The 18,822-nt window shown below is 46.2% G+C and overlaps 1 protein-coding gene across 1 annotated transcript in view; it reads right to left on the minus strand.

Moving 5' to 3' along the window:
- LOC309857827 (monoacylglycerol lipase ABHD2) overlaps positions 1-18,822 on the minus strand; it is an 82,700-nt gene that overhangs the window by 45,166 nt on the left and 18,712 nt on the right. The window contains exons 2-3 of the mRNA XM_082750586.1: positions 12,404-12,500; positions 9,434-9,633 (exon numbers count right to left, since the gene is read on the minus strand). Coding sequence (XP_082606712.1) covers positions 9,434-9,627 — 194 coding nt within the window. The 5' untranslated portion in view covers positions 9,628-9,633; positions 12,404-12,500. The remainder of the gene's footprint in view (positions 1-9,433; positions 9,634-12,403; positions 12,501-18,822) is intronic.

The following is an 18,822-nucleotide window of genomic DNA, read 5'->3' on the forward strand; positions in this document are numbered from 1 at the left end:
TACTCTCCAGGCTGTGGAGGAGGGCGGGACTTCCTGTCTGTGCGCTTCTGACGAGGACGGTGTGTAGACTGCGGTCAGCTCTTGGCCCCACGGCTGCCTGGAGGCAGTGCTCCCACCCACTCGACCTCTAGAAAACTCTGTCCACAATCCTGTCTTAACTGTACTCCACCCATGAAGTGGGTACTGTTCTGGGGCGTCTGGGTGGCCTCGTAGGTTGAGCATTAATTCCTGCTTTGGGCTCCGGTCTTGATCTCTGGGTCACTCCAGGCTTCCCCCTTAAATTTTTTTTTTTTTTTAAAGTAGATACTGTCCTACGGTATGAAGTGCACTATCTGTCATAATGAAGGGAGATGTGCCGGGCAGTGGGCAGAGAAAAAGAACGGTGTGGGATCGAAATTGGTAACTACTGAATTTACAGGGTCAAACAGAACATGAGAAGCCGATAAAAGGTGGCCACGCTTAGAAACGTTGAAACTTTCTAGAAAATAAGGTCCATTTCCTGCTCCTGGATATTGGGCCAATTTTCAGCCCAGTTGAGAAGGACCACAGAACGGATCTGATCCCTGGCAAGTCCTATGGAGTTAAGTTTGGTTTAATAAACTAGTTTAAGTGAAGTTAAGGGTGATTGGTGGGCAGAGATGGACCCTGGATCCTAGTCTGGGAAGGACTGGAAGGGGGGGTGACAGCGATGGGACAGGTTTGCTCAGAGCAGGGGCCCATCGCCCCATCTGCAGGTGCTGGGGCTAACTCCGGGTGACGGCGTCAGTGGTAGCACATGCCTTTTTGCTTTTTAAAGGACATGGTAGAGCCCTGACAATATGGCAAGGGGTTGGTCATAAATTCTTGGAAACTGGAAGTAATCGCTTTAAGAAGGGCAAGGCACACGGACGATGATGAGCCTCTTTCCAAATGAATTTAAATTATGGCCCTTTCATTAGAAAGACAAGCAATTTTAAGATGAAGTCACCCGAAAATGTGACCTCACTGATGTGACCATCACTAATCTTCCATCTTTCAGGTGCTCTTTGACAACGCAGATTGTAAATGTGCTCGGAAGGGCTGGAGCCTGGATAAGGAGCACGTTGGGGGCGCCACGGGTCCCCTTAGCAGTTGTTAATGGTTCAGCTCAAGCAACTAAGGAAATATTTGCGCAGTTCTTAAAATGGGTAACGTCAGGTCAATGGAATTAAGTCACGTGGCAATTAGGAGTTTATCCTATAAAAAGCACAAAGCTTTCTGTTCAGCCAAGGAGGAAGGATCTAAATCCGATCTGGAATGTCTCTGAACAAGAGGGAATTAAGAGGAATTTAAGCCCAAAATAATGAAATTCTTTTCAACTTGAACTCACTATAAATAAGCGGCACTGGCTCCAGAATTTCCACCCAGGAGGGGTCAGCGGCGGCAATCTGACTGGAAGGGAGTGTGCGAAGCTGCGTTTACACAGTGTTTTAGTGAAGACGGCAAACGTCAGGTGTCCGTCCCCAAGCCCCTGGCCCTAATGTCTCCGCTGGCATTGCCACCGCTGCAAACAGGCAGCCTTACGAGAGGAGGCAAGGAAGGAAAATGCAAGGAGTGGAGGGTCTTTAATAACTCCGTACGCTGCACTATCAGAGCAATCTGAATTAGTGCTGTTCTCTGTACTGTACTTCTATTTATTTATGTATTTATTTGAGAGAGAATGTGCACGAGTGGGGGAGGGACAGAGTGAGAGAGAATCTCAACCAGACTCCCAGCTGGGCATGGAGCCCCACGCAAGGCTCGATCTCATGACCCTGAGATCATGACCTGAACTGAAATCAAGAGTCAGATTTTCGGGTGCCTGGGTGGCTCAGTGGGTTAAGCCGCTGCCTTTGGCTCAGGTCATGATCTCAGGGTCCTGGGATCAAGTCCCACGTCGGGCTCTCTGCTCAGAAGGGAGCCTGCTTCCCTTCCTCTCTCTATGCCTGCCTCTCTGCCTACTTGTGATCTCTCTCTGTCTACTTGTGATCTCTCTCTGTCAAATAAATAAATAAAAATCTTAAAAAAAAAAAAAAAGAGTCGGATTTTCAACCGACTGAGCCACCCAGGTGCCCCTCTGATTATTTAATATGTCCTTGGTACATAAAAATTAGGTATCTTGTACATCTGTGACAAATATAGTGTCTTTATATATAGAATCAGGCTTTTGTTGGGGGGTAGATACAAGAAAAATGAATACTGTTATGAAGTAGAAGATGTATGCAATGGGGATGGAACGGATACTGTTTGAGAGAAAAATCAAAAGCAAATCTTCTCTGCTGTCTCAGGAATAATTAGGAAGCAGAGTGGTACAGAAACCAAGTAAAAAATAGAGTGCCTCTGGAAAGTTTGTACAATGAAAAAGTTTTTAAAAATGACCCTTCTTGGGCCAGTGGGTTAAAGCCTCTGCCTTCGGCTCAGGTCCTGGGATTGAGCCCCAAGTCTGGGGTCTCTGCTCATTGGGGAGCCTGCTTCCTCCTCTCTCTCTGCCTGCCTCTTTGCCTACTTGTGATCTCTGTCAAATTAAAAAAAAAAAAAAAAAAAAAAAAAAAGACCCTTCTTGGGGCACCTGGGTAGCTAAGTTGGTTAAGCCTCTGATTCTTGATTTCGGCCCAGGTCATGCATGATCTCAGGCTTGTGAAACTGAGTTCTGCGTTGGGCTCCACACTGGGTGTACAGCCCGCTTAAGATTCTCTCTCTCCCTCTACCTGTCTCCACCCTCTCATAAAAAAAGAAGAAGAAAAAAAATTCAACAACACATCCTCGTTTTATACTTGGAGGAGTAAATCCCCAGGTGTTGTTTAACCAAGACTCAGGGCAGGAAACCAAACATGGGGACTAATTACCCAGTTCAACAGGATTCTTGTTTGAAATTTGTGCTCCAGTGAGTGGGAAGAGGAGACTGGGAAAAGTACAGAACACGTACCCATGAACTGTCTATGGAAAGGTCATGATGTTTCTGTCATTCTCTCCCGAATTTCTGCAGCAGCCTCAAAGAGGAAGGGCGCAGGGAGGGCACCACATACGTACAGTCAGCTACGGTTGTTGACTTGCAGCTCAGTTTGGAATGGATGGAGCCCTCGTCCCCACGTCTCAGGTACCTCCCCCCCACGGAGAACAATAAATAACACCCAGCTCTTCTGAACGCAGGTGGCAGAAGAAAGCTAGTATGTTTTAGTCCCCAGGAAAGGAAGAGCCCACGAACATGTACCTGTGGCTTTGATCACATTGCTTCCCTTGTCCAGACCCTCCAGGGGCTCCTGGATGTCTCTTGTGCCCAGGAAAAGCACCTCAAGTCTCTCTTTCTCGGCTGGTCTATTAGCTAAGTGCTCCACCACGGTCCAATGAGATGACTTCATCTTCAGCTAGACCAGGACCTACACCGATAGGCTTGCTCCGGAGGGAAAAATCCAGAAGCCTGGCTTCCCGTAGGGAATCTGTAAATTTCACCAGCAGGCTTCCAGAGATGGCGCACCTGTTTCCTATCTTCACTTCCTAACACGGGCCTGCTGCTGGAAACTTTGAGAGGCCCAAGGGAAGGGTGGAGGCTGTAAAGTGCCTCTGTGCATATCTGGGGTTGCCCTGCTTTAATTTAAGGCCCAAACAACAATCCATCTGCTCTCAGAAACAAAAAAGGGACTTCCCCAAAATAAGAGTCCATCAGAGCTCAAGGCATACCCGATTGCCTGGAGGGCCTGTACCCCTGGGCAGTGCTGGCTGCGTGGGTGGGGATAGCAGTGTGGTTTCCCCCGCCCAGTCACATAAGGCACTCGCCCAAGTGGGAACAGCCCACACCTACGCCAAAGGATGGAAAACAAAAGACCCAAAGGCTAATATTATACTTAAGATCTGGGAGCGCTAGGGATCCTGGGATGCAAGAGGGTGGCTCTGCATTTGGGATATACCTTCTTTACCGAAGAAGAAAAAGTGATAGACACGAATTCCCACAAAACAAGGCAGGATGTGCTAAATGGACACAGAGTCTATAGGTCGGGAAAACACATGGAGAAGAAGAAGGAAGGGGTTGGGGAGAAATCAGGGCAAGTTCCCCAGAATAGACGCTAAGATTTTCTTATAGGAGAAGAGGCACTTTCGGGGAGAGAGAAAGGAGGAGATCTGGGAATCGCCCGGAGCAGGAGCTCAGGAGGCAGGCACTCAGTGGGCAATGGGACAATGCCACAGGTGACCAGACAGGCTGAGGTCAGCCCGCAGTGTGTGTTGAGTGCTGGCCTGCTCGAGGAAGCCCATTCAAGTGGTATGGTGACACAAGGGTGGGGCAGAGGCGAGGAGGTGACTCAGGACACTCCTGTAAAAGCCCAAGGGAGTGGTAGTTACACAGGTGACTAGTCATGCAAAAGGTCCCCAATCATATACTTTGGGTTTGTACATTGCACTCTGTGTAAATGATAGCTCCAAATACCCTTTGTAGTCAGAGCACATAAAGAGAGGGAATGACCCATCCCCCTCCTCTAGATGACATAACCCCTTGGGTTTTTCTGGGCCTTACACAGAGCCGGCTGGAAAATCTGGGAGGGGAGATGTTATTTCCAATTAACAAGGCATGTGGAGCTTGAAGGATAAAGTAGATAAATCAGAGATGTAATGGCATAAGCTGACTTGTTGAGTGGGCTACCATACCATCTTTTTAGACTCTCTTATCTGTACTGAATATAAAGTGACTGGCCCCATATCTAGCACATAGGAAGTCAGTGGTGTGGGGGTAACTCCAGCAGAGGCTGAAGGAAGCCACAGGAAGCCACAGAATGGCGGGTTACTGAAAAAAACTCTACCAGGACCTTGGAACTTCAAGCTTCTAATTCTTTATATAAACCATTTTCACATACTACTGCAATCTGTTTTCCCAACAGTCTAGGAAGTGGGAAAGGATTGTATTACTATCATTATTCCTGTTTTGCAGACGAGAAAACAAAGGCTACCATATGAAGAAAAGAGAAACCAGCTATGCTGCTGAGCTTATAACCTGTGAATATTTCTCGGGAAAACAGTCTGGCAATTTATGTAAAATTCCTTCAACTAAGCATATCTTTTTATATAGCAAATATATTAAAAAGAATTTACTCTAGGAAGCAATCAGATCTATATATGCATTTACCACAGCAATGGTTATAATTCCAAAGATTTAAAAATGGAAGAACAAATGCTCAGTAAAAGAGGAAACTGGTTAAATATGACGCTTTATATGATGAAATGGCATTATTTTAAGTTATCGATGGAATTTTTTACACAATATGTTTCTAATTGAAATTTTCAAGCTGCCGAACAGTTTCCATAGTATCAATTCATTTTGTTAAATAATAAACATGTATGCACAAAAAAGACTGGGGGGAAAAAAGATCCTTAAAGAAAAAAAAAAAAAGGATGGAAATAGGAGAGGGCAGATACATAAGAAATCCTTCTCTTTGGGTTCTTGTCCTTACTCTGTAGCCACGACCCCAGCCCCAGGGTCCTTCATCTAAGCAGACTTATCTGATGCTCGGTGACAACAGTGGTACTAGACTCAGGTTACTCGTGCTAAAGGACATCACTGGCGTGCTGCCTGTTTCAGTTTACATAGGAGGAAACCAAGGGCAAGGAGGGCTGTCATTACGTCCAGGTTTCTGTGGCTAGTTTAGAAGTAGAAGACCTAGGTTTCCATTCTAGTCCAAATTTCAATTCAGGGCTTTTTGTCTACACCACTGCTGCCAACAACCATTAGGAAATTTGAATGGTTGACCGAATTCTGCAGCTATTAAAAATCAAATGTTAGAACATACATAGCATTGTGGGCAAATATCCATGGCATAAAGCAGGCCACCCAACACATACAGATCCCTCCTCTGGGCAGGGGAGAGGGTGCATCTGTAGAACAAAGAGACCCAAAGGGATTATCACCTAAGTAATAATGGGATATATCTCTGAGTAGGAGAATTAACCGACAATTTTCATGTGCTTTATTTTTCAGTTTTAGAAAATGAATATGCATTAAATTTTTAATTCAGAAAAAAGTGGACATTTGCAGCATCATCTAGATTTTCTCATAATTTCTAAGCCAAGCTTTAGTCTGCTTACTCCACTGAAAGCAAACATTTCTGGAGAACAAAAAAAGTGAATCACTAGGTAAATATTGATCTGTTGCTAAGTGAACAAGAGATACATCATCCCATGTAAGAACAGTTTTCCTCCAGACATTAAAAGATGCATTTCTAAAGAATAAAAAATTTAAAAAAAGATGCATTTCTAATGTATCTTTGGATAGACCATCTTGAAATAGACTCAAAAACTAACTTTAATGCTGAACGGGAGGGGAAAAAATCCTTATTCTCGTAACATGTTTTCAATCTTCACCTTTTATCAGTTTTTTTTTCCCCTATACCAGAGCAGCACGGAGATATGCTCTGATACCACACATAGGTCTTGATAAGCAGCTGCCTTCAGTCAGCGTTATTGGGTAACACCATTAGCTTGCAGTAAATCAGTTAACTGAACTTTCTAGCCCAGACGATTGTTTGTGAAGGTTGCAGACAGGCTTCCTCTAGGAAAAAAAAAAAAATCTTCAAAGTCTCAGGAAAAGCACTTTTACCCATAACAGACATGTTTCCTGTCCTCAGTTTCAAATATATGAGAGGCCATTACAGAAATGTGACACAGAGAGAGAACTTCAAAGATAGTGGCTTCTGACAGAGTGATTAAAATAGAAAGAGGGTCACGTGGGAATTGGAAGGCCACTCCGGGGCTCCTCCTGCTAAACACTCTCATCTCGGGCCAGCCCCTTGCTGTTCGCTGCTCCCTTCTCTCCCTCTATATCCTGTCAAGAATCTGTCCATCACCCCATGGGTGAGAGGGGGACTAATGCTGGATTCAGTTATCTTCTCTTCTCCTGGGAAGTTTCCTCAAAATGAAAGGAAAAATGAGTCCAACCTCAAAGTCGCTAAGAAGCTTAAATGCATAATGTCTCCAAGAGACACGCAACAAATTCAAAATGCAGGAATGAGGACAAAAGAGGGTAACATGAAAACATTCTGCTGATAAGCTACATGAGGGCAGGAGATAGTTATTCCTAAAATTAGAATCTTAAAAAAAAAAAAGAGAGGTTTGTTGGGGCATCTGGGCGGCTCAGTCAGTTAAGCATCTGACTCTCGATCTCAGCTCAGGTCTTGAGTTCAGGGTCGTTAGTTTGAGCCCCACACTGGGCTCCAGTATGGAGGCTACTTAAAAATAATAATAATAATAATAATAAAACAAGAGGTTAGTTAAAAGATGGAGGAGAAATAGTGAATCCTTTTGTCCTTTGTTCATTTGTCATGTTCAAGTCCAAGAGCTTGTCTGTTTAGAATATAGCTAAGTAATGTTCCAACATGCTGAAAGGGACGGGTCTTGGAAGGAAACAATTTCTAGGCAACTTGTCCCTTTGCACCTCCCTTCAAACCATAGCTAAGTAACTGACACTGATCTCCATCCTTCCCTATTTGGGTTTTACCAGGAGGGAGCGGGTGACTGGTTAACAACAGGGATGGACACTGCCATGAGGTTCAAGGACATCTGTGGCCAGGGACACACTGCCAGATCAGGGGAGTGGGTGGGGCCATCTCAGCATGTGGCACTATACCAGCACCTCAGGCTCAGGGAGACAGTGTGCTAGGGCAGAAAAAGAACACAGAGAACTGTTGGATTTAATATTTCTGGGTTGTTTTTTAAAGGAAAACATGAAAAGAGGTAAAAACCTGCCATAATCAACTTTTTTTTAAACTTTGAACAATTAGTATGGAATCAGACCATCCGTGATGATTTTCTGGGGATCAGACAACTGCCACTTTTCCGTGGCTTCCCCCGGTGACTCAGGAACCCATGCTGGGTAGAACTTTGTACTCATCCACACTCTTCATGTACATGTTGACTCAATACTTTTGCTTTTTTCTCTAAAAATGGGATAGCCAAGGAACTTGGGTCTAACTGGGTCCCACTCAATGTGAGAGCAAGTGCAAGTATCACTTGCCAGTCTGGACTAGTGAATTCTCTAAATCAAGCAGTAAAGAAAAATGCTGGCAGATGTGGAAAACGTATAGATTCTGCATACCCCCGTGCGGTGAGGAGCTCTGTCAGTGTGTACACTACTGAGTAAGAACCCCTGGTCTCATGCCCGGCTGTGGGGCTACTCGACCTTCATGGTGATGGGCAGCCCCCCGGCAGGGGCAGTTCCAAAGTCAACATGATGACATTTATACCATACATGGCACTCCCAAGTATTAGGCAACGTGACAGAGTTACGCATCACTCTCGACTTGATAATAATAACTTTTGAGTCCTGGCATTGCTGTTAAAAGTAAAAAAAACTCCACACAAACACCCCAAACACCCAAAGCCCACGACGGCAGCTCTTTGCCCTTGGCTAAGAGCATGTGAAAACCAACTAGATGATTGCACAAGACAAAGCAAGAACCCAAACTCCCAGATGTGTCTGCTGGGCACTTGTCCACTCTTAGAAGACAATCATTGACCCGATGCCACCAACCCCCTAGAGGGGGTGAAAGGTTCTATCAGGAGAAGGGGAAAGTTCCTATTACTATCCATTGAGTCTCAGAAACTCCACCAAGTTTCGTCCTCATGCTGAGGGGACACCGTTTAGTAAGACAGTTCTAGAAGAAGCTCCCATCTTAAGGCAAGCCTGGCAGAACGTCATCTGTTTGAAGAAACACAAACAGTGAAGCAGCAGCAATGAGCGAGGAGGAAGGAATTCAGACCCAGGACGGCAGGGAATACTTCATGCTTCATGCCCCAGGCTGGCCCTGAGCCCCGAGAGAAGACAGAATTATTCAGAGAACATCAACAGGGAAAAATTCAACCATGCACCTCTAGACAACAGGGGAGACAGAGAATGAAGATTCCCGTTACTTCACCACAGCATTTCCTCTCTCAGAAGCAGTGCTCACCCTCGCCCCCTCCAAAATATGGTTCTGGGGCTTCACAGAGAAACTTGGGTCCCTCACAATTCAAGTATTCTCTTAGCCGATGTCTAGTACGTTTTTCAGTAATGCAGATGGAGAGTACCCAACCCGTAAATCTGTGCTTTTTTTATTCTTGCTTATTATTTTAGGGAAGGATGGTTCCCCTGCCCTAGGACTGGCAACAGCGCACTTGAGAAAGGGCTAGAACACTGTCCAAGTTTTCTGTATCTACCTAAAAATGACTATTGCTTTCTGCAAGTCCGTGGAGAAAGGGATGTTTCCAGGCAACAAAGGGCTCCCCCTGTCCCCTCCCCTCCCCTCCAGGATTCGACCACCAGGCTTGTATGGAGACCGTGGCTATTTTAACACCAAAGACACTACTTTACATGGATGCCTTAGGGACACAACATGAGAGGAGTCTTCTCTGAATGCTGTACCAGCCAAACAGACCAGCAGGGGGTGGGGGGCGCACGGTGGGCGTGGGGTCTACTCACTCTTTGGTCAGAAGAGGACAGGACTTGAGCAGAAAGCGCGAGAGCCCCGAGTCCTGGAAGTAGAGGTCAGGCGGGGCGGTGGGGCTCTTCAGATTCAAACAGCGGACGATCACGTACAACACGGCGGCCACGGCCGCCAGCTTCACCCCATCAAACACGGCCGGGAGCTCGGGGGTCTCTAGCATGGCATTCATCTTGAGCTGGGGAGCAAAAGCCCACATCTAGGGTTAGAAGTACAGGGAGGAAAGGCAGAGCCCGCAGTGACATGTCACAATCTGGGTATGTCCATAGCGCCACCCAGGGTGACTTGCCTTCATGGCCTTCAAGCCACCAGAGGACTGGCAACAACCCAAATCACAGTCTCGTGCACTGACAAACTGGGTAAGGTTTGGTTTGGTTCTAATCTGGTGAGCACTTGGAAGATGAGCAAACTAGAAAATGCCGAGAATAGTGTCCTTAAGGGGCACCTGGGTGGCTCAGTGGGTTAAGCCTCTGCCTTCGGCTCAGGTCATGATCTCAGGGTCCTGGGATCGAGCCCCGCATCGGGCTCTCTGCTCAGCAGGGAGCCTGCTTCTTTCTCTATCTCTGCCTACCTCTCTGTCTACTTGTGATCTCTGTCTGCCAAATAAATAAATAAAATCTTAAAAAAAAAAAAAAAAAGAATAATAGCAGGGAAACAAGTCCAGTCCAAGAGGCTCAAGCTGGACAGGAGGTGATCCCCTGATTTCCATGGGCTAGCAGCCCTGAGTGGCTCTGTACCAGGTGTGTGTGAAGCACTATGTTTACAGCCTGGGAGACAAAGCAAGCGGGGCCTGACTCTGCCATCTGCTCTCATTGGAGGCGGGGGCAAGGGGCAGCCCCAGAGCTAGAGACAAGTTCAGACTCCACCTGGGGGGGGGGGGCAGCCATCCTTGAGCCTGGGTTTCAGGCAGTGTGAAATGGAACTCAGCCAACTTCTTTCCCCATCCTCATGGACGATAGCCATTAGTCCAAAATTAAAAATTGGGGGTGTAGAGAATGTGTATGCAGGTCTGGCTTTTCCCCAAGCTCTCCTGATATTTTATCTTTTGAGGTAGCTTTACCTTATACACAACACACACATACACCCCTTCCAAACACATAAAACCAAACATCAAAAACAACAGAAGCAACAGCAACGAAAACCCAGTCTTTTCCTTGCTGCTTAGCAGAAAAGCAGAACGTTAGCTGTCACCTTAAAAATCAGGGAAACCACGAGCTGAACGAAAAGGAGAAAATGGTGACTCACAGCCGAGGTAGCTATGGCAATAGCTTCCCTGGAATGGTGTCAGGTAGCCTCTGCTAAAACAGTCAGCACGGGAACTCTGGTGGCCCACAGTGCAGCCAGGACTGGCAAGACAAAACAATCTCTCGAAAACGTGCGTGGGACATGACTGAATGAACTCTCTACAGACCGCCAGCGAGGCCAGTGGGGTCTGAGAAAGCCTTTCCTAAGATCAAAGTGACGTTGGCAAATAGAGGACTGACCATACTGCCGATGGCCTCTGGCAGGGGTTCCAACTCCGTGAGGAAAGTCAAAGATCAGGCCTCAACTAGCCTTCTACTATGGGGGCAAGAAAATAATTAAAAAAAAATGTATCCCACATGATTTTGAATCAAAATACGTTTTCAGCTGTATCAACCTTTGACCCTTTATGATCTGACAGTTGCCTTAAAACCTAACTTTTGGGGGTGCCTGCCTGGGTGGCTCAGGTCATGATCTCAGGCTCCTGGGATCAAGCCCCGAGTTGGGCTCTCTGCACAGCGGGGAGCCTGCTTCCCTTCCTCTCCCTCTCCCTCTGCCTGCCTCTCTGCCTACTTGTGATCTCTGTCAAATAAATAAATAAAATCTTTTAAAAAACAAAAACAAAAACCCCTAACTTCTGATTTGGTCCATTTTCAATGTCAATGTTTAATTTTTAAATTTCATTTCAGAGGATTAAAACTTAACCTCTGGAGATGTGTCATCTCACTCCTGGGGCCATGTCCCCTAAAGGCTGGCTATATATAACCCCCTAAAACAGGATTCTTAACTTGAGGTCTGTGGCTTCCCTATAGGATTCTAGGGAACCCACTTGAAATATATATGTGAAGTCTTGTGTGTATGTGGTTTTCTATGGCAAGGATCTGCAGATTTAAAGATTTATTTATTTGATTGAAAGAGAATGAGAGAGGGCTCGTGTGCTCTGGGGAGGGGCAGAGGAAGAGAGACAATCTCAAGGAGACTCTCACTCAGCATACAGCCCGACGTGGGGCTCAATTTCAAGAAGCTGAGATGGACAATCTGCAGACTTAATCAGGTTCTCCATGGGGTGTGCGGCCTAAAAACATGCACAGCACCCAAAGTGCTCCCTGGGTTTCCCCCGCAGCTCTGGTCCTGCACCTCACGGGAGAACCCCCCCCCCCGGTTACGTCAATCAAACTGGCAGATGATGAAAATTCAAGAAGCTGCTGTTCATGAATACGGATTTATAAGTCTGGGGTCTGAAGGGCCCCAAACAATATCCAGCAGGAGTTCTAAAGTCTCTCTGACGTGATTCTGGTAACAGGGTCTTTCCTGTCCCCTTTGTTGGAAAGAGAACCAAGAAACGCAGCATGTGGCTTACCAGTTTCCTTGTTGGTCAAGAATTGAAATTTTATGGAATTAAAAAGAAGTCCCTCCCTCCCCACTTCCTCTCACTATTTGTTTTGTTTGTTTGTTTGTTTTAAGATTTTATTTATTTGACAGAGATCACAAGTAGGCAGAGAGGCAGGCAGAGAGAGAGGAAGGGAAGCAGGCTCCCTGCTGAGCAGAGAGCCCGATGCGGGGCTCGATCCCAGGACCCTGGAATCATGACCTGAGCTGAAGGCAGAGGCTTTAATCCACTGAGCCACCCAGGTGCCCCTCACTACTTCTTAACATAAGGGGAAGTGAGGAGGAGAAACAAAACTGAAAGTTTGGGCCATACATACCTATGTCCCTTCTTCCTCTTTACTGCAAAGATTGTCCTTGAAGAGTTGTACAGCCGGGCCACTTGGGTCAGATCTCTTATTCAAATTAACCTAAAAGCTGAAAAGATTGGACGGTCATGTTTTAAAAGATAAGAAAGAAGCAATTTAATTAAAATAAAAGCACAGTCTAAGTCGCTCTTCCTTTCAGGTCTTTGGGGAGAAAGATCATTGCTTTCCTTCACGCATATGCCACACTCTTGGCCCTTGGCCACTGGAACAAACCTGCCAGGGGACGTCTTTGTAGAGCCACAAACTGACAGGCTCTCTGGTTTCGGGGACAAGTTATCGGTTGCATTGAGAACTCTGGCTAAAGCACACGCATATGGTTTTCATGATTTATCTTATAATGTCATCTTCAGAAAGGCCGAGAGCTATCATGCGGGTGACCGAGGAAATCACTTATTAGCAAGGCTTGAGGTCGAGACGGCCGTGGGCTGATGCATCCCTTGTCTCCCAAACACAGAGCGGCGACAGATGAAACGTGAGCTGAGAGAGAGAAAGGCGTGGACGCCCGGCACTGGGAGCAGAAGAGTGCTGGAAGCATGGAGTGGGAAGTCACACTGCCTGCCTGGTCTGCATCGGGGCTGGGGGCTGGCTGTGGAGGGCCGCCAGGAGCTAAAAGTGTGCTGTGTGAGTGGGGACCCAGAGCAGGGCCTGCTGTGCTGCAAAGACATGGCTTCCAAAGCTGAAAACAGAGAGGGGTGGGGTGGAGGGGAAGCTGGCGTTTTTACGGCGCTGACTAGATGCACCAAGCCCTGTCCATGCTACTTACCTATGCCATCCTTCCTGCACCGTACGGAGCAGGTACTAGTATTATCCCCATTTCATAGATGGGCAAACTGAGGCATAGGAAATTTGAGTGACTTGCCCAAGCAAGGCCACCCAGCTAGTAGGTAGAGAAACCAGGATTCATATCTGGCTCCAGAAACCCTCCTTTTCTCCCCCACTCCGTGCTATTTGTAAGGAGGAAAAGTAAAGAGAGGGGGGGGGGAGAGAAGCAGGCAAGAAAGAAAACTGAAGGGACAGAAGACACAGAGGAGACAGCAGTGGCTTGCGCACAGTCACACAGCGGTGACAGCAGAGCTGGGATCTGAGCCCACGGTTCTTGGATTCCACCACATCAAAATGACTTTAAAAGTAAATGAAAGCCGCTTGAAGGGGAGACTCAATTAACCTTCAGAGCAGTCTTGCTCAACCTCAAATTTTATTATTTCTTCATATTCCGAGACAAATTAGCCACAGAAGACCAGGCTTTGTTGAGATGGGGACCGAAGAGCAAAGTCTCCAGCCACATCACAAGGTACCTGACCTTTCTGGGGCTCAGCTGCCAGCCGAAGAACAAGCATCGAACGGACCAAAGAGCAAAGTCAGCAGCCCAGGGGATAGCGTTGTGTTTGACCAGCATTTTACAAAATTAAGTTCATTAGCTGCCAAGTTATAAACACCAGGGGACTTTAGATAAAAACCTGAATTTCTGGGCGCCTGGGTGGCTCAGTGGGTTAAGCCACTGCCTTCGGCTCGGGTCATGATCCCAGGGTCCTGGGATCGAGTCCCGCATCGGGCTCTCTGCTCAGCAGGGAGTCTGCTTCCTCCTCTCTCTCTACCTGCCTGCTTCTCTGCCTACTTGTGATTTCTCTCTGTCAAATAAATAAATAAAATCTTAAAAAAAAAAAACCTGAATTTCTGGTTCCTCTTGGGAAAAAAAAAAAAAGACAGAGAGGGAAAGAGAAGATTTGACAACATTAAGCTTATGTTCTCACTTGGCAATAACAGATGGAGCTGCCCCTTCCAGACAGGGCCTGTGACCTCCATGCTGCCACAGTCCCCACCACTCCCTATCATGCTCCCAACACTGACCCTTCCCCCCACACCCCCCCCCCCCAGCCTGCTTAATCATTCATGGTGCCGGAGTGGTTCCTGTGGCCATCTGACCATTGGAGAAACCTGTGTTAAGATCCCTCTGGCCCCGGATCAGTCTGCACTGACTGAATATTAAAAACCTACATTAATCAGTATATATATAAATAATAAATTCATAGAAAAAATTCTGGAAACACAGAGTGGTACATCCGATGTGATGCGTTTTGTCAACCTCCCAGCTGTCTGCTTCTCCTTCTGATCGTTTCCCCTTCTCCCCTCTCATGGTCTCTCTCTCTCAAATAAATAAAATCTTAAAAAAAAAAAAAAAAAAGATGTGGTGCATTTTGTTGTTATTCAAGTGGATGTTTATCTATCTATGCCTTTTCCCACAAACTATTTGAGGAGGTTTCAACAGAACGCTGACTGGGAATGTGTGTAGAAAAACCCAGAATTGTGGCAGATGGCTGAATGCTTCCCCTAAGTGTCTCCTTCTTCCTAGTAAGAGACCTCTAAAATGGGCCTGCCCCATTGGAAAAAAACTACAGATCCCAGCTGCCTTTGCAGGTAGGTGAGTCCACATTTAAATTCTAACCAGTTCTGAAGGTGCTGGTCTGAGTTCTCTGAAGCCTCCTTAAAAGGCAGGAGGTTAACTCTTCTACCCTTTTCCCTTCATGTATCCCTGGAATGCAGATGATGTGACTGCAACCCCAGCAGCCACCTTGGGCCATGAAGGAACCTTGAGGTTGCTCTAGGAGCCATGTTAAGAAGACAGCAGAGTAGAAAGATGGAAGCCTGGGGGCCCTGATGATTTCATGGGGCCACCATGACAGACCTAGACTGCCTACTTCTGGGTTTCTTTTACGGGACAGAATAATCCCTTCCATGTTTAAACCATTGTTACTTCTAGATTCTTCCTGTCAATTTAAAAGAATATTTATTTATTTGAGAGGAAGAGAGAGAGCATGCATGTGGGGAGAGGAGCAGAGGAAGAGGGACAAGCACACCCTGCTGAGTGCAGAGCCCGATGTGGGGCTTGACCCTGAGATCACAACCCGAGCTGAAACCAAGAGAAGGATGCTTAACTGACTGAGCCACCCAGGTGCCCCTAGTCTGCAATTTCTAATGATAGAAGAGGAAATACTGTATACCCAAATCTTCTGGATACCACAGTCATTGGGCCACTACAGTATAGGTAATTTTTCTTTTTTTTCTTTTCCTATTCAAATTCATAATAATAACAATAATATCGATACTAGAAAAAAGCCTTAAAATAACAACTAAAAAAATCTAAGAAGAGGACACCTGGGTGGCTCAGTTGGTTAAGCGTCTGCCTTCAGCTCGGGTCATGATCCCAAGGTCCTGGGATCCAGCCCCCCATCAGGCTCCCTGCTTCTCCCTCTGCCTGCTGGTTCCCCTACTTGTGTGCTTGCTCTGTCAAATAAATAAGTAAAACCTTTAAAAAAAAAAATCTAAGAAGGAATTATGAACATCTAGACGAGAAAAATCCCTCTGAGAACACACACAACAATCATGGGTGTGAGTAAGCCTAGAATGGACCTGAGCTTTCTGACTACAAGAGCAAAGAGGGGAAACCCAGTTAATCTCCTGGTTCTCCAAAGCAGAAAGAAAGGTAATGTGTATTGTACTCTGATCCCAGAAAGCAAGACAGATAACAAGGGGAAACATGGCTTTTCTGGCACAGAATCACTAAAAAAAAAAAAAGAAAGAGAGAGAAAAAGGGAAAAAAACCCTCTGTGGGACTTTATATAAGGGGACCTTGAGGGATGTGATAGGCAATGTCCTCCTACAACGTTTTTTAATAGCAAATGCACTAGAGAATTAATTTCCTCAACCCTCAAAAAACATCAAGGGTTTTAAACTGAATTCAGTTCAGTGAAGGCAATAATCTGAGAGATTTGTAATTATTATGGTCCAGAGATCGAGGCTTGAACCAGAAGTCCCAAGAAACGGGGCAGCTCGACCACATGTCCCCAGGGCCACTTCCCTTGAACTTGAGTGGCTCAAGGACCCGGCAACCTACTGTGTGCCTAGCACGATGCTAAGCATTGCACTGGACCACAGTGAAGCAGAGGAGGAAAGAAGTTAATCTTTCTTAAAATGTTTAGTTTAATCTCAGTATAATTCGCATATGGTGTAGCATTAGTTGCAAGAGTACAATGCAGTGATTGACTTCCGGACAACACCTGGCACTCATCACAAGTGCACTCCTCCATCCCCAGCCCCGATTTCTCCCATGGAGCCCCCCTCCTCCCAGCCAGTCACCAGCCGTGTGTTCTCTACAGTCAAGAGTCTGGCTCTTGGTTTGTTTCTCTTTTTTTCTCCTCTGTTCATTTGTTTTGTTTCTTAAATTCCACACGGGTGAAGCCATATGGTATTTGTGCTTCTCTGACTGACCTTTGGCTCAGCATCATACTCTCTAGCTCCATTCACACCACTGCAAACAGTCACAATCCTCTCTTTTCGATGGTTGAGTAGTATTTCATTGCATGTATAGGTACACCAATGTGCTTTATGCATTCAGCTACTGATGGATGTTTGGGCCGCTTCCACATCTTGGCCATTGTAAATAATGTCGCAATAAATAAAGGGGGGGCATGTGTCCCTTTGCATTCGTGTTTTTGTACTTTGGGGGTAAACAGTAGTGCGATTACTGGGTCATAGGGTAGTTCTATTTTTAACTTTTTGTGGGACCTCCATTCTGTTTTCCATAGTGGCCTCACCGGTTTGCATTCTTGCCAACAGTGCACGAGCGTTCGAAAAGAAGTTTATCTCAGGGTTCTCTATGCTTTAGAAATTTGGGGACAAGAATAAATGCATCTAAGAAAAAAATGAAGGAGGGAAGGACTTAGGGAGCAGCTAGGTCTACAACTGGGTCTTGAGTATAGGGTCCAGAAGGAACATGTGTAAGTGTGAGAGTGAGTGTGTGCATGTGTATGTACAGTTTATATGAATTATATATAAATACGTATTTCATATACATATTAAATCCATATATCTACACACACGTGTGTGTGTCTGTGTGTATAAAACCAGGCACTAATTAACTGGCAATTTCAGAACAAAACCCTTGACATGCATTTTAATTTACCTTGCTGCATTTGATTTTTATGGTGTTCTCTCTTTCCAAGTTCGACCTGCCACGAAACATTAATATTCTGAACTTGTTCCAGACATAACAAAGTAAGCTGCCATTATACTGTTTCGTGTGCCCCCTCTCCCTTTCCTGGGCAGGCAACATGCGATTAATATGAGTATCAGGCAGCCCAGGTGGGGAAAAGGAGTCCCACAGAACAGCAGGGGGGCTGGGCGGGTGCAAAATGGAAAGGAAGTATCGCCCCCCCCCACGCCTCCCCACCTCCGTGAAAGGAAGGGTGCGGCTCACAGTACACCAGAGCCCAGCACACCTCCCCTTCTCCCACTGGTCATTTTAGGACTTACTCATAAAATGCTGTCATTGATAGTTAAAATTCTGTGCGTAGTCTCTGCGTTAACAAGGAAACCCAAGGTGTAATGTACCACAAAACGCCCACCTGGCCAGGACCGTTTAGTGCCTCAGTTTCTACAACACGCTTGACTAGTCTTTCCACCTGTGCGAGGGCCCGGCTTCTCACTGCTCTCCCATGGCTAAGGGGGTTATTTTGAGATGGAGACACAGATGCTGGGGGAGATGGGTCCCTCCTGGGCTGGGAGAAGCTCCAGCCTTGGGATTCTGAGACCTGGGTCCTAGCGCCTGCCCTGCTCCTTCCTAGCCAGTGACCTTGAGTAAGTCACTTAACCTTTCTGGGGGCCCTAAAGACCTCATCTGGAAAATGTAAGGATTAGGTTAGAAGTAGATGATGCCAAAGGTCTCCCACAGCTCAAAATTTCTGAAATTCTAGGGATAGAATTGCAGTCCTTGGCTAAGGACAAGAAAAACTCTCTGGGTTCTGTAACAAGAGACAGACCCCGCCTGCCAGCTAACTCTGTGAACCATTAACAACAGAACTCCAAAAATCACAACCTTCATGGCCTTTGTTCTTCCTTCAAGTAAGTTAAACAGCCATACATTTGCAGCTGTGCCATTTAGGTCCATGATTCTGTCATATTCCTTCCACCTGCCTGGCTAAGCAATGATTTCAGCCTCAGAATATTAATGTTCAATGATGATAAAAAACCGTATGGTGAGGCAAGAAAGAAAAAACTGGGCAGAGACCTCAAATCCAGAAAATTCACTACGTGGTGTAGTGGGAAGCATAGTGTCCCCCCCAAATTCACATCCACCTGGGACCTGTGAATGTGACCTCCTTTGGAAATCGGTCCTTGGCATATGTAATTAAGTTAAGATGGGGTCACACTGATTAAAGTCGGCCCTAACCCCAGGACTAGTGCTCTTGTAAGGACCAATAAGTTTAGACGCAGAGACACAGACATGGAGGGAAGAACTTTTAAAGGTGTAAGTAGAGACTGGGGCAGAGCATTGCCGAGACCCGGAATGCCAAGCATTGCCAGCAACAAGAGAA

This window comes from Mustela nivalis (genome assembly GCF_964662115.1).
Source record: "Mustela nivalis genome assembly, contig: HAP1_SCAFFOLD_1329, whole genome shotgun sequence".
In the NCBI taxonomy this organism is placed as follows: domain Eukaryota; kingdom Metazoa; phylum Chordata; class Mammalia; order Carnivora; family Mustelidae; genus Mustela; species Mustela nivalis.